The following is a 26,877-nucleotide window of genomic DNA, read 5'->3' as shown; positions in this document are numbered from 1 at the left end:
TCCAGAACGAGGGGTCACAGTTTGAGGATAAGGGGGAAGCCTTTTAGGACTGAGATTAGGAAAAACTTCTTCACACAGAGAGTGGTGAATCTGTGGAATTCTCTGCCACAGGAAACAGTTGAGGCCAGTTCATTGGCTATATTTAAGAGGGAGTTAGATATGGCCCTTGTGGCTACGGGGATCAGGGGGTATGGAGGGAAGGCTGGTGCAGGGTTCTGAGTTGGATGATCAGCCATGATCATAATAAATGGCGATGCAGGCTCGAAGGGCCGAATGGCCTACTCCTGCACCTATTTTCTATGTTTCTATGTTTAATTTACACCACATTCAGATTCAGACTTGCAGGATTGATCAGTGTTGATATGAGGATGGAAAATTTGCTGTGCTTTGATGTTGCAGTCAACTCTATTGATTATTGAGGACCACATTAGATGACCAGCACAGGCTCCTCAGAAAGCAAAATTTGCTGGCAAGTTCAAATCCAAATGGAGTCCAGCGGTGAAAGTATTTAATTAGAACTGGAGGAGCAACAATGCTTGTCTAGTTCATACAGAAAAGAAAGGCCACATCTTCTGTAGACTCTCTCCCCTCCGTGCACTTGCATTTTGCTGGGAAATTCTGCCGTGATTCCTCAACCTTGAATTTATCTTGTGGGAAATTTCACCTCTGCATCCACTCATGATCTTTATGCTGACCAATAAAAAGGTTCCAATGATACTTTCTTCAGCATATTTATCAATAATCATAAAAACATGCATTTTTTTCCATTTTCATTCTTGTTCTCTTTCAGCCTGATACCGTCTGACCCTCGAAATCTTTTCCATGATTTCCTGTAATGGAAATCCAACAGGTTAACTGTGCTCCAAGTAAGGTCTTGTACAGACTCAGCACTGCTTCCTAATAATTTAGTTCAAGATGGGCAGAATATGAGTAATCTTTTTAATGCAGGTTCTGTAGAACTTTGGATGCAGAACATGATAGATTATGTGACTGGGCAAAGTGAGGCAGAACGTTAAAAAGAGGCTTGAACCAGTAGTTCAGTGCCATTGGTTCAAATCCCTTCTCAGCAGTTCGGATTTATATATTCAGTTAAGTAGATTATAAACTTAGTCCTGCAATGGTGATCTTGAAGCCACCTGATCACTTCCAGTAAGATGGAAGCAGTTGCTTCTACAGGGCTAACCAAAGGTACGATTGTCTTTTTTAAAGCAACACACACAAAATTCTGGAGGAGCGCAGCAAGACAGGCAGCATCCATGGAAAAAAAGTATAGTTGACGTTTCGAGTCAAAACTCTTCGGCATTTTGTGTGTGTTGCTTGGATTTCCAGCATCTGCAGATTTTCTCTTATTTGCCTTTTTTTAAACATATTTTTTATGATTGCAAGACCCTGCTGGACATTAAATACTGCAGGTCTACCCCATCTGCAAGTTGCATGGCAGTGGAGAAACTGAAGGAGCTGGACCTGATGCAAATCGGGTTATTGCCTGCGTCAGAGAGGCATCAGAGGGGTCTTACACGACGGCGGTGTGCAGTCTAACAACAAGTGATCATCTTAATCACTTCTCTTGTGATCACAAGACACTGCTTAACATTGTTAGTGTGGAATTCTGCAAGTCCGATTTTTTGGTCGATGGTGGGGAAGCTGTGAGGTCTGGGTCATATGCCGCAAGCACAGTGTCGCCTGTTTGCAGCCACCCAGGAGAGAGGCATTAGGGTCAGTGCGCTCCACCGAAGTGCTGGGCAATGTGGCACAGCGTTACCCCCCACTGTTCACTCAGCAGAATACAAGCTATATTGTCTTTGACTGCAGACTGCTGCAACATTCATGGACTCAGGGACTTGGACTGTTTTATTGTGTGACTGTATTTTACTGATATCTTATATGCACTTGCTATTTTAGATGTGTTTGCTCTCTTATGGATACTTGCTGTCTTATATGTGCTAACCGTGCCATGTACTGTGTATGACTGTTGGTACTCTGGTTTGCATCTTGGCCCAGGAGTAACACTGTTTTGTTTGGCTGTATTCATGTATGGTTCAATGACAATTAAACTGGAACTGTTGCAGAAACCCTTCAGGCTTACTAATGTTCTTCAGGGTATTACCCACCCTTGTCCTTATATAACTCCTTATATAGTAAGTTATTGGCTCGAAATTGCCTTCAGAAATTGCTTAATAAATACTCAAGTCAAGGGCAGTTGGAGATGACCAATAAATATCAGCCTTGTCCTTGGATTGTGTAGTTGGCATTTGGAGTTCATTCATTCGAATCTAAGAAAGTTGGAAAAGAATGAAGTTACTGCTAAACTTGTAATATTGTGGCACATTATTCCTTGTCCATAAGATGTAACCAAATGCAAACCTCTATCCCAATGTATATACAAAAAGAGCTAGGTAATTATATGGAAATAGAAAGATGTTAATATCTATAAAAAAAATTATGGAACAGATTAACAGAATCTCAACATTATATCATAGGTGCTGAAGATGAATTATTGGAAGTTGTGCAAAGCTTGAATAAGACAGTATGTGGAGTGCTGTATTCAGTCCTCTGGACTGTGCTAAGGAGAGATATGTTTTTTGGTTCATTTTGGATTCAGATTATAAAATTCCTGGGATCAGAAGGATTACAGCATGAGGACAAATTATAAATCTACACTTTTATTCTATGAATTATAGGAGGTTAAGGATAGATGTAATCCATGTGTTCAAATAATTTGAAGGATTTGATGGGGGTTTGGTGGAAAGAAACTATTTACTCTGTTTGTGAATCCATGTCAAGGGGAATATCCTTATTAAGAGAGTGAGCTCCTTCAGGAGAGATGCCAGAAAGCAAGTCTTCACATAATGTGTAGTGAAAATCTGAAATTTCCAATAAAAAAATGGAGTCTAGTTCTAGTGAAAATTTCAAAAGTCAAATTGCTCAATTTTTTTTGTATATGGTGTTAGTTGTGGAGAAAAGGTAAATGGAGTTGAAAATCAGATCAGCCATTTATTAACAGGTATTTGAGACTTACCTGTGATCCTAGAATTTAGTTGCTGGGAATTTTTCTAAAATAGCTGAGCTTGTAAAGGATAATCATAAGAGGAGCCACTGTCCTAATGTGTCAGACATCTGACAGAACGTCTGGCTGTATTCCTGAGTTAACCAAGGAATCCTACTGGTTGTAAATCCATTAGGCATTAGTTCCATTTTGTGCCCAGAGTCAGCAAAACTTGGAATACGAGTGCCTTTAAATGGCTTATATATTCTTTCAGAGAGCTTCTCAAGACAGGGGAAGGCAATCCAGCTGGTTGTGCCCATACCAGTTTTTGATATGCTATCCTTATTTTTGAACTGACTTCAATAAAATGACATAAAAATTATTGTTGGGCCTGATTTCAGCTTACATTTCTAGGCCTAAGCAATACCATGGGAGAAGAAATGCCTCCTTGTTTTCCATGTGGTCATTTTGGCATTTGTTTTAAAACCTCTTACAGTATATAGCAGGAATTCTGACCTCTCTTGGCTTGTAGCATCTGCAGGTTTTAAAGCCAAATGCAGCCACCCAACCATCAGCTCTCTCTGATTTGGTCCCTACCCAGGATGAACACTGGAAGAGGAATCTCTTTGGTCGATTGGCTTATTTACACTGAGCATGTATAGGAGTTAGTGATCATCACTCTGAAAAAGTGGATTGATGGAAAAATCAATTCTTGTGAGCTGTCTGAAAGATGTTTCGATGTTAAAGGTTCAAAGTAAATTCATTATCAAAGTACATACTGCATACGTCACCCTATACTACCCTGAAATTTATGTTCTTGCTGGCATTCACAGTAAATCCAAGAATCCTAATAGAATCAATGAGATACTGCACTTTACTGAACAGTCAAACAACCAGTGTGTAACATGCAATGTGCAAAACTGTGCAAATATGAATTAAAAAAACAATAACTATTGAGAATATGCAATGAAGATTGTGGGAACAGATCAGTGATGAGGCGAGTGAAGTTGAACGAAGTTATTCCCAGTGATCCAAGAGCCCAGTGATTGAGGGGTAATAACTGTTCTTGAACCTGGTGGTGTGAGTCCTAATGCTCCTGTACCTTCTTTGAAGGCAGTAAGCAAACAGTTAAACCATTTGATTTAAACTTCATAGCAACAGTTCCCACCTGAGATTCAAATGGAACAAACACAGCCCAAAACATTGCTCCTGCTTTTTTGTAAATTTGTTACTGCAGTGAATGTGCAATCCTGTATTTCCTGATCTTTATTTCTGATTTAGTCAGTATTCATTCTCACTCTAGTTAAGAGTGTTGTAAACAGCTTAATTACAATTCATAATGTGTGAGAGACACAAGATACTGTAGATGCCAGAATTTTTTTTGTGTGTGCCATACCCTGCCAGAGCCTCGGCGACCACTTTTCAAGTGGTTGTCTTGGAGGAAAGATTTTGTGAGTGGTCCCCCACGTCCTTCTCACAGTGCAGTTTTTTTATTATGAGGCCGAGTTGTGAGCTCGACACTCAACCCGACACGGATGGAAAGCATGCCCGGGAGCGGCCCGACTGGGTTTGAGCTCGGGAACCTTCACTCCAGAGTCCGGCACTGATGTCACTGCGCCACCAGCCGGCTAAATGCCAGAATTTTTTTTTTTTTTCGATGCCACAATATGGAGCGGAAAAATGAGCTGCTGGAGAGCTCAATAGGTCAGTCAGCATCTGAAGGAGGAATTGGACTGTCGGCATTGTGGGTCCAGACTCTTGATCTGGTTTTAAAGTGAATCAGAAAGATGCCCAGAAATATACTGGGAGATGGGAGGCTGGGGGTGGGGGTGTGTGGACTTGGAAAGAGGGATGTATGCAAGAAGACCTGGGTAGATTAGAAAGAGAAAGAGAGCAAGATAGGGTCTGAAATTCGAGAATTCAATGTTCATGCTATTGGATTGCAGACTATTTCACGCAGAATAGGAGGTGCTGTTATTGCAGTTTCTATTTTTCTTCACTCTGGCAGTGGAGGAGGGTAAGGACGGGCATGGCGGTGTGCAGATGGAAAGAGACATTAAAATGGCCAGCCGCCAGGAGCTCTGAATAATTGTAATATAGAGAATGCAAATTCTCAGCAAAGCGGTCACCAATTACAAACTGGAAGAGCAATACCTCATATTCAGGTTACCTGCTCTCCTCTCTTCTCCTCCCCACCCTGTGTTCCAAGCCACCTGCACGTCTCCCAGTTACTTTCCTTTCTGAGCTGATCCCATCACATGCTGCCATTTGTTGCCTCCACCTATCTTCTTCCAAACTCTAGTGCTATGTCCACCTGACCCTACCTGCCAATCAATTCCTCTTCACCTGGATCCACCAATCACTTGCCAGCTCTTTCCCCTCATCTTCTCCTCTTGAAATGGGCTATATCCCCTCCATTCTTTCAGTCCAGATAAAGGTTCTTAGTCCAAAATGTCTACAGTCCATTTTGATCCACTGATGCTGCCTGACACACTGTTTCTCTGACAGCTTGTTTTAATCCATAACATGTGCCTTTGCTTTTCTTTGTGCAGATTACTCTGACTACAATTGGCTATGGTGACAAGACTCCAAAGACGTGGGCAGGTCGTCTGTTGGCTGCAACGTTTGCTCTTGTAGGAGTGTCATTCTTTGCTTTGCCAGCGGTGAGTACCTTCACTTCATGTTCAACCATGAATAATAGCCCAAAATCTCCACTGTCAACCTGGCATTGCCTAAAGTCTGCAAAGACAAATTTAAAAATTTGTCTCCACAGCTAGAAAAATGGGCTGAAAAATGGCAGATGGAATTTAACGCAAGTGCGAGGTTTTACACTTTGGTAGGGTCAACATGGGTAGGTCTTACACATGAACTGTAAGGCACTGAGGAGTGTGGTTGAACAAAGGGATATGAGGATACAGGTACATAATTTGTTGAAAGTGGAGTCACAGGTAGACTGGGTCATAAAGAAAGCTTTTGGCACATTGGCCTTCATAAATCAATGTATTGAGTACAAGAGATGGGATGTTATGTTGAAGTTATACAAGATGTTGGTGAGGCCTAATTTGGAGTATTGTGTGCAGTTTTGGTCACCTACCTACAGGAAAGATGTAAACAAGGTCGAAAGAGTACAGAGAAAATTTACAAGGATGCTGCTGGGTCTGGAAGACCTGAGTTATAAGGAAAGGTTGAAAAGGTTAAGACTGTATTCTTTAGAACATAGAAAACTGAGAGGAGATTTGATAGAGGTATACAAGCTCGATTTCAACATTTAAGAGAAGTTTGGATAGGTACATGGATAATACGGATATGGAGGGTTATGGTCCCATTGGGAGTAGGCAGTTTAAAAGGTTTCAGCATGGACTAGTTGGGCTGAAGGGCCTTTTTCTGTGCTGTACTACTTTATGACTATAAAATGGGTGCAAATATTATTGTAATAGATTTACACAAGGAGGAAAAACATCCCGGGTTTACTGGCTTTTAACTGTTTTTCAGTTAAATGTTTCTGAAAAGTTCCAAATATTCTGCTGCTTCTTCATTAGGACCCAATTGCACTGAGATATTTATTATCTACCACTGGATCTCCGCCGAAGAAATAGCACAAGCAATGCTGCTTTCTTTAAGATGTTGGTAGGAACATGAGCAACCTAGTGGAAACCCATGCAGTTACGGGGGGAACATCCAAACACCATGCAGACAGCACCCGACGTAAGGATGAAACTGCGAATTTAGCCACACCTGCTGCATTACAGTGTTGCCTAAATGAAGAACAGCTCAGATAGGGAAATCTGGCAAGAAATGAAAATCAGACCCTTATTGTTGAGATAATGTATAAAAGAGGACTTTAGCGGGATTAATAAATTATTAAATGTATCAATTTTTACTTCATAGTAAGCAAGACAGAGTTTTCTGGCCTTCGTTTCAGTAAGACTTGCTTTTTTTCTTGATGTTCCTGTTCTCCACACTAATTACAGACAATAATTAATTGTTAAATTCATTCAGCACCCCCTTTCCAATATCATCTATTCTACTTCCCCAGGATATTTTCCCTTTTGCTTGCAAGCCAATGACATAGAAACATAGAAACATAGAAACACAGAAACATAGAAAACATACAGCACAATACAGGCCCTTCGGCCCACAAAGCTGTGCCGAAAATGTCCCTACCTGAGAACTACCTAGGCTTTACCCATAGTCCTCTATTTTCCTAAGCTTCATGTAGCCATCCAGGAGTCTCTTAAAAGACCCTATCGTTTCCACCTCCACCACCGCCGCCGGCAGCCCATTCCACACACTCATCACTCTCTGCGTAAAAAAAACTTACCCCTGACATCTCTTCTGGACTTACTTCCAAGCACCTTAAAACTATGCCCTCTCATGCTAGCAATTTAAGCCGTGGGAAAAAGCCTCTGACTATCCACATGATCAATGCCTCTCATTATCTTGTACACCTCTATCAAGTCACCTCTCATCCTCCGTCGCTCTAAGGAGGAAAGGCTGAGTTCACTCAACCTATTCTCATAAGGCATGCTCCCCAATCCAGGCAACATCCTTGTAAATCTCCTCTGCACCCTTTCTATGGTTTCCACGTCCTTCCTATAGTGAGGTGACCAGAACTGAGTACAGTACTCCAAGTGGGATCAGACCAGGGTCCTATAGCTGCAACATTACCTCTCAGCTCTTAAACTCAATCCCACGATTGATGAGGGCCAATGCACCGTATGCCTTCTTAACCACAAGGTCAACCTGCATAGCAGCTTTGAGTGTCCCATGGACTCGGACCCCAAGATCCCTCTGATCCTCCACACTGCCAAGAGTCTTACCATTTATATTCTGCCATCATATTTGACATACCAAAATGAACTACCTTACACTTATCTGGGTTGGACTCCATCTGCCACTTCTCAGCCCAGTTTTGCATCCTATCAATGACCTGCTGTAACCTCTGACAGCCCTCCACACTATCCGCAACACCCCCAACCTTTGTGTCATCAGCAAATTGACTAACCCTTCCCTCCACTTCCTCATCCAGGTCATTTATAAATATCACAAAGAGTAGTGGTCCCAGAACAGATCCCTGAGGCACACCACTGGTCACCAACCTCCATGCAGAATATGACCTGTCTACAACCACTCTTTGCCTTCTGTGGGCAAGCCAGCTCTAGATCCACAAAGCAATGTTCCCTTGGATCCCATGCCTCCTTAATTTCTCAATGAGCCTTGAAGGGGGGTACCTTATCAAATGCCTTGCTAAAATCCATATAAACTACATCTACGGTTCTGCCTTCATCAATGTGCTTGACCTTAGACAAGTAATCAGAAAATAAATATTGCTCATGAAAATAAATTCATTATAGATATATTTCAGCAAAAATTTACTTGAAAGCTTAGACAGATTACAGACAAAAATATTATGGAGCTCAAAGTACATTTAGCTACTGGAAAAATTGACTATAGAACTTTAAGTGGCTGAATATGTGTTTCCCTAATTTTCATATTTCAGCTGAGTAACCTAGACATAAAACATTATATGTAGCCGTTTTCATGGTCATGTATCTTGTGGCCTTTTCATTATGTTCTGAGTAGGTAGTTTTCAAGCATGTTTGCACAATTTTAATTCTTGTTTAAATAAAAGCCTGTCACAATTCTTCCCTGTGACACATGTTAGTATTCATAACTACTTCATAATTACCTTTTGTTCTGTCCTCTTCATTTTGCCTAGAGTTAATACTGTGGAAATAGTAACAGAGAGGACTAATTTTGGAGACTAGATCAATAATCTGGATTTTAAAAATTAACTTCCAGTAAAGCAGTGTGGCATTTGAATTCAGTTAAATGAAATGTGAAATCAAATGCTAGTATTAATAGCAGTGACACAGTAAAAAATCCATCAAGATTAACTGATATAATTCACGGAAGAAAATCTGTTCGCTTATATACTTTGGTCTCTATGTGACTCCAGACCCACTGTAATTGAGTTGACTTTTATTTATTTCTGAGATGGGAGTAAGTGTGGACTTGGCAAAAAGACCTGATTCCTCTGAAAAATTTTATGTGAGTGCCTTTTCATTTAGATTCAATTTCTGAAAATTAGCCAACAACGAGAACTGTCTAACTCTTTTCAGATTGGCTAATATGTTTTCAATATTCCTGTTTTATTTCAGATTTCTAGTTGTTGCACTTGATTTTCATACTCCATGCAATTTTATAATGTTGTTCTAAAGCTCCCTCATGTGGAGATAGAGACTGTTGATGAATTGAGCAGAGTACTACATGAAAAACCTGAATAAGCATTGAGCTCACAAGGTGTCTGCCTCACAAGTTGCTTTTAAACTTTCCAGTACAGTCAGATTCCAATGCCTCTTTCCAATCTCACACTCATCTGCCTCTTGTTTCCTCCTCCTCTCAGACCTCCCTGACCCTGAATCTACTCTCCTTTCATATCCTTCTTGACCTCTGACCTCATTCCATATGTCAACCTAATGGTTCTCCCCTCTTTCCAAATCCTATTCACACGCTCTTTACCTCCTTCTCCTCCCTCCCTCACTGATTTAGGCTTGTGTCTCTGTGTGACTGTGTATGTGCCCATGAATGCTTGACGAATGAGACCAAAAGACATAGTAGCAGAATTTGGCCATTCAGTAGCTGAATTAGGCCATTCATCCCTTTGAGTCCACTTCACCATTTTATCATCATGACTGTTCCTGGAGCTCATACACCCCCATACACCTGCCCTCTCACCATATCCCTTGATGCCCCGACTAATCAGGAATCTATCAACTTCTACTTTAAATATACCCACAGACTTGGCCTCCACCGCAGTCTGCGACAGAGCATTCCACAGATTCACAACTCTCTGGCTAAAAAAATTCCACTCTTACTTCTGTTCTAAAGGGTCACCCCTCAATTTTGAGGCTGTGCCCTCTAGTTTTGGTTACCCCCACCAGAGGAAACATCCTCTTCACATCTATCTTATCTAGTCCTTTCAACATTCGGTAGGTTTCAATGAGATTCCCCCGCATTCTTCTAAATTCCAGTGAGTATAGGCCCAGAGCTGCCAAATGCTCCTCATATGTTAACCACTTCATTCCCGGAATTATCCTCATGAACCTCCTCTGGACTCTCTCCAATGACAACACATCCTTTCAGAGATATAGGGTTCAAAACTGTTGACAATATTCTAAGTGTAGCCTGACTTGGTGTCCGATAAAGATTCAGCATTATCTCCTTGTTTTTATGTTCTAATCCCCTTGAAGTAAATGACAACATTACATTTGCCTTCTCTACCACAGACTCAATCTCTAAATGAGCCCTTTGGGAGCCTTGCTCGAGGACTCCCTAAGGCCCTTTCCACCTCTTTTGTTTGAATTTTCTCTCCATCTAGATAATAGTCTGCATGATTGTTTCTTTTACCAATATGCATTATCATACATTTCCCAACACTGTATTCCATCTGCCACTTTTTGCCCATTCTTCCAATTTGTTGAAGTCCTGCTGCAATTGCATTGGTTCCTCAGCATTACTTACAACTCCACCTATCTTCGTATCATCTGCAAACTTTGCCACAAAGCCATCAATTTCTCTATCTAAATCATTGACAAACAATGTGAAAAGTAGTGGTCCTAATACTGACTCCTTGCTTTTGTCTTCCACCCTTCTTAAAGAGTGGAGTGACATTTGCAATTTTCATTATCTCTTCAGCAACCTCTTTCAGGGCTCAGGGATGTAGTCCATATAGTCCAGGTGACTTATTCACCTTAAGATCTTTCAGTTTGCCTAGCACTTTTTTCTTGGTAATAGCAATGGCACTCATTCCTGCTCCCTGACACTCATGGACCTCTGGCATTCAGTCAGTGTCTTCCACAGTGAAGACTGAAGCAAAGTACTTAATAAATTCTTTAACCCCATTGCTACCTTACCAGCATCATTTTCCAGTGGCCCAATATTGTCTTGTCCACCTGTGTTGCTACTTTGAAAGAAGCTAGACCTTTAGATCTCTCTCTTCTACAACACTTTCCAGGGCCCTACTGTTTATTGTTTAGGTCCTGCTCTGGTTTACCTGACCAAAATATAACATCTCACACTTTTCTGAGTTAAGTTCAGAGTTCAAAGTAAATTTATTATCAAAGTGCATATATAGTATGTCCCCATATAGAACCCAGAAATTCATTTTTACAGGCATATTCAATAAATCCAAGAACCATAATAGAATAAATGAAAGACCACATCATCAGCCATTCCTAGGACCACTTCTGCAGTTCATCTAAATCCCATTGTAATCATAGAGGACCTTCTTCACTGTCAACTGCATCAGCAATTTTGGTGTTATCTGCAAACTTACTAACCAAGTTAACAACATTACCATCCAAATAGTACATGTGACAAATAAAACTAGTGTTCACAAAAAAAAATCCTCATCAATCTACTCCATCACCAGTGCCTGGTGGAGTGGCCACCTTGCTCCACGTTAATGGATGTGAGGAAAACAATGCTCAGTGCTTCTCAAGGACTCCACAAAGAAATCTCTGCTAAGACATCACCTCACCTTGTCCTCCTTCCTAAGAAGAAGGTTCTTGAAAAACTGAAAGGTCTGCAGATAATTAAGTCTCCTGGACCAGATGGTGGACACACCAGGGTTCCGAAAGTGGTGGCTGAAGAGATTGTGGATGCATTAGTAATGATCTTATCAGAATTATTAGGTTCTGGAATGGTTCTGGAAAACCGGAAAATTGCAAATGTCATTCCACTCTTCAAGGAGGGAGAGAGGCAAAAGAAAGAAGATTATAGACCAGTTAGTCTGACCCCAATGATTGGGGAGATGTTGGAATCGATTGTTAAGACCATAAGATATAGGAGCAGAATCAGGTCATTGGGCCCATCGAGTCTGCTCCAGCATTTCATCATGGCTGATCCATTTTCCCTCTCAGCCCCAATCTCTGGCCTTCACCCCGTATCCCTTCTTGCCTTGACCAGTCAAGAATCTATCAACACGCACAAAATGCTGGAGGGACTCAGCAGGCCAGGCAACATCTATGGAAAAAAGTACAGTTGACTTTTCAAGCCGAAATCCTTCAGAAGTCCTGCCTGGCCTGCTGAGTTCCTCCAGTATTTTGTATGTGTTGCTCGAATTTCCAGCAACTGCTGATTTTCTCTTGTTTGTGAAGAATCTATCAACTTTTGCCTTAAACATACAAACATACTTAGCCTCCATACTGCATGTACTAGTGACGCTTATAGGGGTGTATTATAGACCACCTAATGGGGAGCAAGAATTGGAGGAGTAAATTTGTAAGGAGATCGCAGGTATTTGTACTAAGCACAAGGTTGTGATTGTGGGAGGTATTAATTTTCCACACATTGACTGGGAAGCCCATTCTGTAAAAGGGCTGGATGGTTTGGAGTTTGTAAAGTGTGTGCAAGATAGTTTTCTGCAGCAATACATAGAGGTACCAACTAGAGAAGGGGCAGTGTTGGATCTCCTATAAGGGAATGAGATAGGCCAGGTGGGGTCCAGTGTTCACAATCCCATCAGTTTCAATATAATTATGGAGAAGGATAGGACTGGACCCGGGGTTGAGATTTTTGATTGGAGAAAGGCTAACTTTGAGGAGATGTGAAAGGATTTAGAAGGAGTGGATTGGGACAATTGGTTTTATGGGAAGGATGTAATAGAGATATGGCGGTCATTTAAAGGTGAAATTTTGAGGGTACAGGATCTTTATGTTCCTGTTAGGTTGAAAGGAAAGGTTAAAAGTTTGAGAGAGCCATGGTTTTCAAGGGATATTGGAAACTTGGTTCGGAAAGAGAGAGGGACCTACAATAGATACAAGCAGCTTGGAGTAAATGAGGTGATTGAGGAATATAAAGAATGTAAAAAGAATCTTAAGAAAGAAATTAGAAATGCTAAAAGAAGATATGAGGCTGCTTTGGCAAGTAAGGTGAAAATAAATCCAAAGGGTTTCTACAGTTATATTAATAGCAAAAGGATAGTGAGGGATAAAATTGGTCCCTTAGAGAATCAGAGTGGACAGCTATGTGCGGAGCCATAAGAGATGGGGGAGATTTTGACAATTTCTTTTCTTCGGTATTCACTACGGAGAAGGATATTGAATTGTGTAAGGTAAGGGAAACAAGAAGGGTAGTTGTGGAAAGTAAGATGATTAAAGAAGAGGAAGTACTGGCGCTTTTAAGGAATATAACAGTGGATAAGTCTCCGGGTCCAGACAGGATATTCTCTAGGACCTTGAGGGAAGCTAGTATGGAAATAGCAGGGACTCTGACAGAAATATTTCAAACGTCATTAGAAATGAGGATGGTGCCGGAGTATTGGCGTATTGATCATGTTGTTCCATTGTTTAAAAAGGGTTCTAAGAGTAAATCTTAGCAATTATCGGCCTGTGAGTTTGATGTCAGTGGTGGGGAAATTGATGGAAAGTATTCTTAGAGATGGTATATATAATTATCTGGATAGACAGGGTCTGATTAGGAACAGTCAACACGGATTTGTGCGTGGAAGGTCATGTTTGACAAATCTTATTGAACTTTTTGAAGAAGTTACTAGGAAAGTTGACGAGGGTAAAATGGTGGATGTTGACTATATAGACTTCAGTAAGGCCTTTGACAAGATTCCACATGGAAGGTTAGGTAGGAAGGTTCCATCGTTAGGTATTAATATCAAAGAAGTGAAAAGCATTCAGCAGTGGCTGGATGGGAGACGCCAGAGAGTAGTGGTGGATAACTGTGTGTCAGATTGGAGGCCGGTGTCTAGTGCTGTGCCTCAGGGATCTGTACTGGGTCCAATGTTGTTTGTCATATCTATTAATGATCTGGATGATGGGGTGGTAAATTAGATGAGTAAGTATGCAGATGATACTAAAATAGGTGGAGTTGTGGATAATGAAGTAGGTTTTCAAAGCTTGCAGGGAAAATTAGACCAGTTAGAAGAGTGAGCTGAAAGATGGCAGATGGAGTTTAATGCTGATAAATGTGAGTGCTACATTTTGATAGGCCTAATCAAAATAGGACATACATGGTAAATGGTAGGGCATTGAAGAATGCAGTAGAACAGAGGGATCTAGAAACAATGGTGCATAGTTCCCTGAAGGTGGGATCTCATGTGGATAGGGTGGTGATGAAAGGTTTTGGTATGCTGGCCTTTATTAATCAGAGCATTGAGTATAGGAGTTGGGATGCAATGTTCAAAAGATTCAAAGATTCAAAAAACTTTATTGTCATTCTAACCATACATCAGCTCTGCAGGGCAGAATGAGACAGCGTTTCCCAGGAGCAGTGCAATCATAACATAACAAACGCAACACTAAATAATAAACATAACAATACGAACAGCCACAACAGCCACATGTCAGTTAAAATCATGTCAGTAAAACACAACAGCCACATGTCAGTTAAAATCAAGTTATAAGTGTCCAGTGCAAGTTAGAAGTGTCCAAAGCAGAGTCAGGTAGAGCAGCTGTTTAGCAGTCTGACTGCCTGTGGGAGGAAGCTGTTTAGTAGCATTGTGGTTTTAGTTTTGATGCTCCTGTAACGTTTGCCTGATGGCAGAAGAACAACCAGTTCATGCAGAGGGTGTGAGGGGTCTTTAATGATGTACCGTGTCTTCTGGAGGCATCAACTCTGAAAGAGATCTTGGACAGAGGTAGGGAGACCCCAATAACCTTCTCTGCTCCCCTAACCACCCTCTGCAAAGCTTTTTTGTCGACAGCACTGCAGCTGGAGTACCAGGTTGTGATGCAAAAGGTCAGCACGTTCTCAACCATGCCTCTGTAGAATATAGTTAAGATGTTAGTGGGGAGTGATGCTTGTTTAAGCTTCCTCAGAAAGTGCAATCTCTGCTGGGCCCGTTTCACAATCCCAGTGGTTTTCCTGGACCAGGTGAGATTGTCCGAGATCTGCACCCCAAGGAACTCGATGTTTTCCACTCTCTCCACTGTGGAGCCGCTGATGCTGAGGGGTGTGTGCTCAGGCTGAGACCGGCTGAAATCGACGATCATCTCCTTGGTTTTGGTGACATTAAGCATCAAGTTGTTATCTCTGCACCATCTCTCTAGGTGTTTGACCTCCTCCCTGTACATTGTTTCATCATTTTTGCTGATGAGCCCCGCCACTGTGGGGCTCATCAGCAAATTTAATGATCAGGTTCTCCTTGAATCTGGCTGCACAGTCATGTGTTAGCGGTGTAAACAGCAATGGGCTAAGCACACAGCCTTGTGGGGATCCAGTGCTCAGTGTGATGGAGTCAGAGATGTTCCTGCCAACACGGACTGACTGCGGTCTCTCTGTCAAGAAATCCAGAATCCAGTGACACGTGGCAGTGCTAAGGCTAAGCAGCGATAGTTTCTCCACTAGTCTCTGCGGGATGATGGTATTGAATGCTGAACTGAAATCAATGTACAGGATTCTGGCATAAGTGTCTTTGTTGCCCAAGTGAGAGAGAACTGTGTGCAGTGGGTGGATACTGAGTCCTCTGTAGAGCGATTTGGACGATAAGCAAACTATAGAGGATCCAGCGATGAGGGGAGGCTGGCTGTGACAAGCCAGCTTGACTGTGAGGCTTGACAAGCCGTTCAAAACATTTCATCACTATGGGGGTCAGGGCAATGGGACGGTAATCATTCAGACAGGCTACAACTGATTTCTTTGCTACAGGGATGATTGTGGAGGTTTTGAAGCATCTGGGGACAATGGCTTAACTGAGGGAGATGTTGAAAATGTCTGTCAGGACATCTGCTAATACATCAGCACATTCCTTGAGCACGCATCCAGAGATGTTGTCGGCACCTCCCGCTTTTCGTGAGTCCTCTGTGTTTGCTCTGGATCAATAATTGGAGCCGGCTGGTCAGATGGTAAGAAGAGACTGGCTCTCCCCCTTGCTGTAGTGTTTGATGCTTCGAAGCAGGCAAAGAAATTGTTCAGCCTGTCTGGTAGAGAGGCATCGCTGTCATCAGTTTTCTGCCTGATCTTGTAGTCTGTCAGAGCTTTAATTCCCTGCCACATCCGTCTGGTGTCACCTGTGTCACAGAAGTGTCCATGTATTTTGCCCACGTAGGCCCTTATCGCTTTCCTGATCCCGAGTGAAAGTGCAGACCTGGCTGAGCAAAGCGCACTCCTGTCCCCCGATCTGTAGGCTGTGTCACGGGCCTTCAGTAGTGAACGCACCTCTGTTGTCATCCATGGCTTTTCATAACCACGTGCGGTGAAGGTTTTCACCACAGTGACATCCTCCGTGCATTTGGCTATGTAGCTGGTTACTGCCTCCGCATACTCCTCAATGTCTGTATGGTCATCATAGGAGGCTGCTGTTTTGAATATATCCCAGTCTGTGTGCAAAAAACAGTCTTGTAGTGCTGAGGCTGCTCCCTTTGGCCAGACCCTTATCTCTCTTTTCTCTGCCGTTACACGTTTAAGCAGTGGTTTATATGCTGGTGTTAACATGACAGATATGTGGTCAGAGTGGCCAAGATGGGGGCAGGGGGCTGCTTCGTATGCCTGTGGTGTGTTGATATAAACCAAGTCCAGTGTGTTGTCTCCCCGGTTTTGAAATCCACATATTGCAGGAATTTGGGGAACACAGTCTTTAAGCTGGTGTGGTTAAAGTCCCCAGCTATCAGGATGTATAGTCAGTAGCTCACTAATGGCTTCACGTAGGCCTCCCAGTGCTTCGTTAACATTAGCCTTAGCATTGGCACTGGGAGCTTCGTAAAAAGCTGCCACAAGCATGAAGGTGAATTCCCTTGGCAGATAGAACGGCCGGCATTTCACAATGAGAAATTCAGCCAGCGGTGAGCAGCGTTTAGCAGCTACTGTAGCGTTCACACACCAGTCTTTGTCTACATAAACACACAGACCTCCTCCTCGGCTCTTACCGGAGCTAGCTGCCTCTCTGTCCGCACGAAACGATGTCATTCCCTCTAGCTGTATCGCTGCGTCCGGTATGTTGTCATGAAGCCAGGATTCCGTTAAGACATACACACAGCAGTCTTCAAATTCCTTGCGTGTTTCTCTCAGCAGACGCAGCTCATCCAGCTTGTTGTCGATGGAGCGGACATTTGAGAGCAGCAGGGACGGTACCGCTGGCCTAGTGAGGTTAGCTTTTAGCCTAGCATGGATGCCAGCCCTCTTACCCCTCCTCTGTCGTCTCTCACAGCGCTTTCGCTTCCTCCTCCCTCGGGAAGCAGCCGGCTTGGTAGCGGCGTAAGCTGTCCATGTCACACCAGAACTCGTCAGTTTTTCCGACATAGTACGCCCTGATGTTAACAAGCATATTCCGACTGTATGTTATGCGTCTAGGACAAACAGAACAAACACTAGATACACTTACCACTCCCTGAGGGGCCGCTGTAGAAATTGTACAAGGCATTGGTAAGGCCAAATTTGAAGTATTGTGTACAGTTCTGGTCACCGAATTATAGGAAAGGTGTTAATAAAATTGACAGAGTACAGAGGAGATGTACTAGAATGTTGCCTGGGTTTCAGCTCCTAAGTTACAGAGAAAGGTTGAACAAGTTGGGTCTTCATTCTTTGGAGCGTAGAAGGTTGAGGGGTGACTTGAGAGAGGTATTTAAAATTATGAAGGGGATAGATAGAGTTGACGTGCATAGGCTTTTTCCATTGAGAGTGGGGGGAGATCCAAACAAGAGGACATGAGTTGAGAGTTAAAGGGCAAAAGTTTAGGGGTAACATGAGGGGGAACTTCTTTACTCAGAGAGTGGTAGCTGTGTGGAACGAGCTTCCAGCAGAAGTGGTTGAGGCAGGTTCGATGTTGTCAGTTAAAGTTAAATTGGACAGCTATATGGATAGGAAAGAAATGGAAGGTTATGGGCTGAGTGCAGGTCGGTGGGACTAGGTGAGAGTAAGAGTTCAGCATGGACTAGAAGGGCCGAGATGGCCTGTTTCCGTGCTGTAATTGTTATATGTTTATATGGTTATATGGTTATAACATGGCATTTGCCTTCCTCACCACCAACTCAGCCTACAAGTTAATCTTTAGGGTGTTCTGCACAAGGACTCGCAAGTCCCTTTGCATCTCAGATTTTTGGATTTCCTCCCCGTTAAGAAAATACTCCACACTTATCAAAGTGCTTGACCATGCATTTTCCAACATTGTATTTCATTTGCCACTTTCTTGCCCATTCTCCTAATCAGTCTAAATCCTTCTGCATCCTACCTGTTTCTTCAACGCTACCTGCTCCTCCACCAATCTTCGTATCATCTGCAAACTTGGCAACAAAGTCATCTATTCCAACATCTAAATCATTGATAAACAGCATAAAAAGAAGTGGAACCAACACCGACCCCTGCAGAACACCACTAGACACTGGCAGCCAACCAGACAAGGAAGCTTTTATTCCCACATTCAACATAGTGTACAGCTAATGCATGGCTAGGGACCTGGGGCAGGAGGGAGAGCTTCAGGTACATGGGTCACTAGGTTCTTTTACCGGGCAAATGAGACTCACACAAGGATGGGTTGCGCCTAGTCTGGTGGGGGGGGGCATCAATTTTCTAACACAGAAGTGTCTTAGTGCTACTCTGGAGAGTTTAAACTATCATGGCAGACAGTTGGAAACCAGACTGCTTGGTCAGCAGGTGCTGGACTTGAGATAAAAGTTTAGGTTGTAAGGCCGAAGGAGAACAGACAGGGCTAGCTTAACGAATGCAGTGCAGCCTATGACGTGTATTTATTTGAATGTAAGAATTACTGGCAAAGCAGGTGAACTGGGGATCTGGATTGGCACATGAAATTACAGAGAGAAGGGAAGAACTGGCTGTTCAGCATTCCATGATTAAGATGTTTCAAACGTAAGAGAGATGAATGTGGTGGGGGAGTTGTACAGAGGAAGTCACAGCAACATCTTTTGTGAGACAATATGGATAGAGCTCAGGAATGTGAAAGGCAAAATCACTGTGGACTTCCAAATGTCCAGTGCATGGGGTTATACTGTGGATCTCCCTGCGGTCACTTGGAAACAGAAGAACAGATATGGAGCCACAATATGGAAAGATGTATGTAAAAGCAGAAGGGAAGTTACAGTAGGTGACTTTGATTTCCTGAATATTGATAGAACTCCCTTAGTGCCAGAGGGTTAGATGGGGCAGAATGTGTTACATGCAGCCAGGAGGTTTTCTGTTTGTATATCATATCCAACCAGGGAAAGGGCCATATGAGGCTTTGTATTAGGAAATGATCCTGGCAAGGTGATAGGAGCATTGATGAGAGAGCGTTTTGGGAACAGTGATAATAATCAGATAATTATGTGTAAGAATGAGACTGGAACTCAGGGTAATATGCCAAATTGGGGAAAAGCTAATTGCAAGTATATTAGGCAGAAGCTGGGGAAAGTGGATTGTTGTTGGGTAAGTCCATAGCTGACATGTGGGAGTTTCATTTAAATTTAGCTGGTTAGAATTCAGGGCCAACATGTTCCTATGAGGAAGAAAGGAAAAGATGGCAAGGTTCAGGAATTTGGATAATGTGAGGTTGTAAATTTAGTCAAAAAGTGTAAGGTTTAGGAAGCTGAAGTTGGACAAGGTTGTTGATAAATATAGATGAAGAAGTAAGGAATTTAAACATGGAATTAGTGAGGCGAAAAGGGGCCCATTGATGAGTAGGACTGAAGAGAATCTAAAGTCATATTGTACATACATTAGAAACAAAAGGGAGATGATAGGACCACTCAAGAACAAAGGAGGAAATATGTACCTGAAACCAGAGGAAATCGGCAATGAGTACTTTCATATAGGAGAATAGCATGTTGGATGGCGAGTTTAGGAAGGGTATGCTGATAACCTAGGGCATGTTATTGTCAAGAGAGAATTATTGGGTCTTGTGAAGAAATTTAGGGTGGATAAATCTCCAAGGATTGATGGAGATCTATCCCAGGTTATTAAGAGAGCTAAAAGAGGAGATTGCTGAGCCTTGACAGAGAAGGGTAGTAGAAACACTAAAAGATATACAGGCCAATGAGCCTTACATCAGTGGTAAGAAAATTACCTCAGAACCACAAAATTGGAGTCATAGTCATCCTCGACCTTAAAAAAACTGCTGAAGATCGAAATAACATGATGAATGTAAAAATATTAATTACAGTGTAAAAGAGTGGTATTAACTAAAAGTTGGATATTATTTAAAAGCTTAATTAAATGTAATAACAGGTCTGTATTTATAAAATGTTTGTGCCAATGTTGTTATTTTACAAGAACCGTGAAAAGTCGTACCTGACTAAAGGTAAATTCATACATTTTTTCTCAAGGAAGCAGGATGAGATGACTGTTATGTGGCTGCTTGATGCTGCATTTACAGCTTGTATTGATTGTGTGGCAGTTGTGTGTTAAAGGTTAATTATGTTGCTGGGAAACCATGTTAGCATCATCTTCAATTGATATGTTGCACAGTGCAGCACTTCTTGTGAAGGAAACATATATTTGGAAAAGATTGTTGGAAATGAAAGGAGCCATTGAGTCAGTTGAATAAAGCTTTCTGTGGGTTTCACAGTGCAAAATTGCTGAGAATTTGGCTACAATGAGCACTAAGTGTAATTTACTATGGCTTGTCTTGGAAATTAGAAAATGACACTGTTATGGTAGAGAGTGCCATCCAATAATAGGACAAAAGATGTGTTTCTGATTGAAGGGATTTTTTTTTAGTAAAACTGCATTATTTTTATTGAATACGTATATTTATATGAGCTTTGCATTTCCTATTGGTTTACTGTATTGACAAATTAGGATGGCCAGTACACAGTGAAAATAGGAGCAGGATGCTGGAAAGGATCATTAGCATCTTTTGCAGACTGTTGTTTAATGTGGTGTCAAGAGGTCATTCATCATGAACTGAAGAAGGGCCAAACAAAGTGTTGTTTCCTAATTCCTAATGTGGGAAGATACAAGGAAGTTTAGAAAGACAAAGAAGCCCCCAAATGAACAAATTATTCAAAGGCTGTAAGATCATTCAAAAAACCAAGATGTTGTTCTTTACCTCATGGCATGTTGCATATAAAAGAAGGAAGTCACACTTCAGTTCTCAAAAGCTTTGGTCAGAACCCACTTGTGATACTGTGCTCAGCTTTGCTAGCCATAATGTAACAAAGATGCTTTGGTTCTCACTTAGCTGCTAGTGAGAGGTGCTCAGAGCTGTCCTCTACAGGTGACATCTTGACTCCAATGTATGTTGCTGTTGGGGTGGCTTTGGTATAGAAGCTACAGTCATCTAATTTTTTGCAGACTCTGGATTTGCTAAGAGGGTGTGAGACAGATGCAAGAATCCATGTTCTGGATCAACCCCAGCAGCTGCATAACAGAGAACTTTCTGATCTACAGGCTGTTACTGGGGAATTACAAACCGAGACAGACATCAAGTGCTGTGAGAAGGTCACCGTCAATGAAGGACAGCCTTTGATCTACTCAGAGGTTTCTGGTCTTCCAGCACAGCAAGCTGCAGTCTGCCTCATCCAGGGTGTGGTAGTACGTGTTGGAGAATGCTCTGAAGCTTGGTGGAGCCAATGCCAAGGCTCTGTGAGGAATCACACTCAGGTTACTATCACTGACAAGCAGCACGTTGTGAAATCTGTTGCTTTATGGCAAGACATAAAAGCAAATTGCTATAAGTTACAATTAAAAATGTGCAAAAGAGGAACAGTGAGATAGCGCTTATGGGTTCATGGACCATTCAGAACTCTGATGGTTTCAATAGGTTTCAATAGGTACATTTAATGTCAGAGAAACGTATACAATATACATCCTGAAATCCTTCTTCTTCACAGACATCCACGAAAACAGAGGAGTGCCCCAAAGAATGAATGACAGTTAAATGTTAGAACCCCAAAGCCCCTCCAGCTCCCCCCTCGCACACATAAGTGACAGCAAAACAATGACCCCCCTCTTCCCCACCAGCAAAAGAGCATTGGCACCCCCCACCAAGCACTCAAGCGTGCAACTTCAATAAAGACACAGACTTGCAGTACCCCAAAGACTACTCATTCACCCGATATTTGACATACCACAGGCTTTCTCTCTCCCTAATAAGGGAAAGAGATGTCCCCATTTCACAGCAAAAGGGGAGACATAACAAAACAACTCGCTCATTTATGCTGTTAAAAGTCTGTTGTGTCGCTTCTTACAAGCTCTGTGCCCAAAGAACTTGGGCCTCTGGGCACACAGCCATCAGCAGCTCGCTGCTTACGATCTTCCGTCTCCCACAATGCATCAGGCAGTGGTGTCACTGGCTTTGAATCCGCCTGCCTCCAGAGCCACAAAAATCCAGCACCCTGAAGGTGTGCTAGTCTTCCAGGCTACATACTCGGCTTATCGAAAAGCGGCCGGCCATGAGGCGCCGACATTGGGTCCCATTTCCGCAAAGAACCAAAGTCAGCGTCTGACTCCCGGTCAGGGTCTTCAAAAGAATCTTGAAAAGGAAAAAAAGAAATATCAAAGATAGAAATAGAGCTCTTACCGAAGATGCAAGTGAAGGAGTCGCCGTTGGGAGCCATCGTCCTCTTAAACTCCACCCTCTTAATAATAGTGGAGGGGAAGAAGCTGTTCCTGAAAGTTTGAGTGTGTGTCTCCAGGTACCTTGTTGCTGATGGTAGTAATAAGGAGAGGGCATGTCCTGGATGGGGGTCGTTAATGATGGATGCTGCCTTCTTGAGGAACTGACTTCTGAAGATGTCCTCAGTGGTGGGGAGGCTTGTGCCCACGGTGGAGCTGGATGAATCTGAAACCTTTTGCAGCCTCTTTCAATCCTATGCATTGAAAACTCCAAACAGTACCAGGCAGTAATGCACCCAGTCAGAATGCTCTCCATGGTACATCTGTAAAAAATTGCTAGTCTTTGGTGACATACCAAATTCCCTCAAACTCCTAATGAACTATACCCAATTACTTGCCTTCTTCATGATTGCATCAATAGGTTCAGTCCAGAATGGATCCTCTGGTTGTTGAGGCCCAGGAACCAGAAGTTGCTCAACCTTTCTACACTGCTGAACCTTCAGTGGGGACTATCGTGTCCTCAGAATGACAACCACAGAAAAGATTCCTTCTGCTATTGAACGTGGAGAGGAACAGGTGGGTGGGGGGAGGCCTCTCAAACATTGAAAGTGTATATCACAACAGAGAGCTAGTTAAAGTGGCAATGGTGTTATGTTTGTGTTTTTTAAGTTTACACTATTAAATGTACCAACCAAGAATGTAAAGGTTTTACTTTTGCACTATTTCTTCCTTTCGTTGCAAGTTAGGTGCAATGCAGATTCGTCAAAATGAAATGTTATGTAAATAGATAATTCAGAGGGGATATGTAATCACCTTGACTTTAGAACTAAGGAATGATCTGACTGAAGTGATTCAATCAGAAAGATAACAAAGTGCAATTTCCCCTGGTGGAAGAATAAGAACATGATGTTATTTTACAACTGACTCAGGAGTGAAATTAAGATGCAGAAACTGAAAATCTAAAGCCTTCCCACGCTCAAATCCGCCACCACCAGCAAAGATATGGAGCTTGGATGAATTGAAATTTAAGACAGAGCTAAATGGACTTCTGTTCTTTGAATTTAGTATTGGGCAAATGGTGTTGAGGCTCAGATGAGTTGCATAGTGACTGCATAGTGGAAAAGGGTAGGTAATATCCTGACCTGCTTCTTTAGGTTGCAACTCCCTGCCATGGGGATAATCTACACCCAAAATATGGAGTATTTGAACTGATAATTATTAATTAACATTACAGTATTTTAATACAACGATGTTGATTACTGCACAATTAATTTTGTAATTACAATTGTTGCTAAACCATTGGATGAATATTGCAGATTTTGTCCATACAGTTTCACTATTTTCATGAATTCGGTAAATAGTATGTTTCTTTCTAAAAGAAAATTCCTTTTCTCCTTGCAGCATCTGATAATGTTTATTTTTCTTAAAGGGCATTCTTGGTTCAGGGCTGGCTCTTAAAGTTCAGGAGCAACATCGGCAAAAGCATTTTGAGAAAAGAAGAAATCCTGCGGCAAGCTTGATCCAGGTATGGTGATGAAGCGCTGGGAAGCTGTTAAGTTGTAAAAGAAATTAAAATCAATATTTAAATCCTATCGAATGGATGTCAAAGTACAGGCAGTATTTTATCCATCTTGTTTCTTGTTCTGATGGGGAAGATTCTGAACAATTTCTTTTCTTCGGTATTCACGAAGGAGAAGGATATTGAATTGTGTAAGATAAGGGCAAACAGGTAGGGAAGTTATGAAAACTATGATGATTACAGAAGAGGAAGTACTGGTGCTTTTAAGGAATATAAAAGTGGATAAGTCTCCAGGTCCTGACAGGATATTCCCTAGGACCTTGAGGGAAGTTAGTGTGGAAATAGCAGGGGCTCTGACAGAAATATTTCAAATGTCATTAGAAACGGGGATGGTGCCGGAGGATTGGCATATTGCTCATGTTATTCCATTGTTTAAAAAGGGTTCTAAGAGTAAACCTAGCAATTATCGGCCTGTGAGTTTGACGTCAGTGGTGGGTAATTTGATGGGAAGTATTCTTAGAGATGATATATATAATTATCTGGATAGACAGGATCTGATTAGGAACAGTCAACATGGATTTGTGCGTGGAAGGTCATGTTTGACAAATCTTATTGAATTTTTTGAAGAGGTTACAAGGAAAGTTGACGAGGGTAAAGCGGTGGATGTTGTCTATATGGACTTCAGTAAGGCCTTTGACAAGTTTCCACATGGAAGGTTAGCTAGGAAGGTTCAATCGTTAGGTGTTAATATTGAAGTAGTAAAATGGATTCAGCAGTGGCAGGATGGGAGACGCCAGAGAGTAGTGGTGGATAACTGTGTGTCAGATTGGAGGCCGGTGACTAGTGGTGTGCCTCAGGGATCTGTACTGGGTCCAATGTTGTTTGTCATATACATTAACGATCTGGATGATGGGGTGGTAAATTGGATGAGTAAGTATGCAGATGATACTAAGATAGGTGGAGTTGTGGATAATGAAGTAGGTTTTCAAAGCTTGCAGAGAGACTTAGACCAGTTAGAAGAGTGGGCTAAAAGATGGCAGATGGCTGATAAATGTGAGGTGCTACATTTTGGTAGGACTAATCAAAATAGGACATACATGGTAAATGGTAGGGCATTGAAGAATGCAGTAGAACAGAGGGATCTAGGAATAATGGTGCATCGTTCCCTGAAGGTGGAATCTCATGTGGATAGGGTGGTGAAGAAAGCGTTTGGTATGCTGGCCTTTATAAATCAGAGCATTGAGTATAGGAGTTGGGATGTAATGTTGAAATTGTACAAGGCATTGGTAAGGCCAAATTTGGAGTATTGTGTACAGTTCTGGTTACCGAATTATAGGAAAGATGTCAACAAAATAGAGAGAGTAAAGAGAAGATTTACTAGAATGTTACCTGGGTTTCATCTCCTAAGTTACAGAGAAAGGTTGAACAAGTTGGGTCTTTATTCTTCGGAACATAGAAGGTTGAGGGGGGACTTGATAGAGGTATTTAAAATTATGAGAGGGATAGATAGAATTGACGTGGATAGGCTTTTTCCATTGAGAGTGGGGAAGATTCAAACAAGAGGACATGAGTTGAGAGTTAAAGAGCAAAAGTTCAGGGGTAACATGAGGGAGATCTTCTTTACTCAGAGAGTGGTGGCTGTGTGGAACGAGCTTCCAGCAGAAGTGGTTGAAGCAGGTTTGATGTCGTCATTTAAAGTTAAATTGGACAGCTATATGGACAGGAAAGGTATGGAGGGTTATGGGCTGAGTGCAGGTCGGTGGGACTAGGTGAGAGTAAGAGTTTGTCGTGGACTAGAAGGGCCGAGATGGCCTGTTTCCGTGCTGTAATTGTTATATGGTTATATGGTTCTGCTCATTGTTTCTGAATAGCACCTGTTGGGAGTTGCTTGCACTCTTCTCCATGCTTCAGTTAACTTTGTTTTGGTCCTGCTGATCATCTTGTATAGGGGCTGCACAGTATTGTAGTGGTTAGCATAATGCTATTGCAGCACCAGGAATCTGGGTTCAGTTCCACTGCTGTCTGTAAGGAATGTGTACGTCCTTCCTGTGGCTCTCCTCTGGGTGCTCCGGATCCACCCACATTTCAACAATGCACAGGTTGGAAGGTCAATTAGCCACATGGATGCAATTGGTTGGTGTGGGCTTCCTGGATCAGAAAGGCCTGTTACCATGCTGTAGCTCAAAATCAAAATAAAACTAAAAAATAAAATTCTTCTGCTAGACAACTTAATATCATTAGGCTTTCAAAGATTGCAGAGGGATCTGGACCAACTGGAAAAATGGACCAGAAAATGGCAGATGGAATTTAATGCAGACAAGTGTGAGGTGTTGCATTTTGGAAGAACAGATCAAGGTAGGACATACACAGTAAATGGTAGGGCACTGAGGAGTGCAGAGGAACAAAGGGATCTGGGAGTTCAGATACATAATTCCCTGAAAGTGGTGTCACAGGTAGACAGAGTTGTAAAGAAGGCTTTTGGCATCCTGGTATTCATAAATCAAAGTATTGAGTATGTGGTTGGGATGTTATGGGGAGGTTGTATAAGACATTGGTGAGGCCAAATTTGGAGTACTGTGTACAGTTCTGATCACCTAACTATAGGAAGGATATCAGTAAGATTGAAAGAGTGAAGAAAAGATTTACTAGGATGTTGCCGGGTCTTCAGGAGTTGAGTTACAGAGAAAGATTGAACAGGTTAGGACTTTATTCCTTGGAGCGTAGAAGAATGAGGGGAGATTTGATAGCGGTTTACAAAATTATGAGGGGTATAGACAGAATAAATGTGAATAGGCTCTTTCCACTTAGATTAGGAGAGATAAATACGAGAGGACATGGCTTTAGGGTGAAAGGGGAAAGGTTTAGGGGGGAA

The 26,877-nt window shown here is 42.1% G+C and overlaps 1 protein-coding gene across 2 annotated transcripts in view; it reads left to right on the top strand.

Moving 5' to 3' along the window:
* The window catches only part of kcnq3 (potassium voltage-gated channel, KQT-like subfamily, member 3), a 398,022-nt gene that overhangs the window by 288,794 nt on the left and 82,351 nt on the right, over nucleotides 1-26,877 (top strand). For both annotated transcript variants that reach the window (XM_063041574.1, XM_063041583.1), the window contains 2 exons: nucleotides 5,539-5,649; nucleotides 23,916-24,011. In XM_063041574.1, coding sequence (XP_062897644.1) covers nucleotides 5,539-5,649; nucleotides 23,916-24,011 — 207 coding nt within the window. The remainder of the gene's footprint in view (nucleotides 1-5,538; nucleotides 5,650-23,915; nucleotides 24,012-26,877) is intronic.

This window comes from Mobula hypostoma, chromosome 1, assembly GCF_963921235.1.
Source record: "Mobula hypostoma chromosome 1, sMobHyp1.1, whole genome shotgun sequence".
In the NCBI taxonomy this organism is placed as follows: domain Eukaryota; kingdom Metazoa; phylum Chordata; class Chondrichthyes; order Myliobatiformes; family Myliobatidae; genus Mobula; species Mobula hypostoma.
This window is presented reverse-complemented; position numbering and strand designations above follow the sequence as displayed.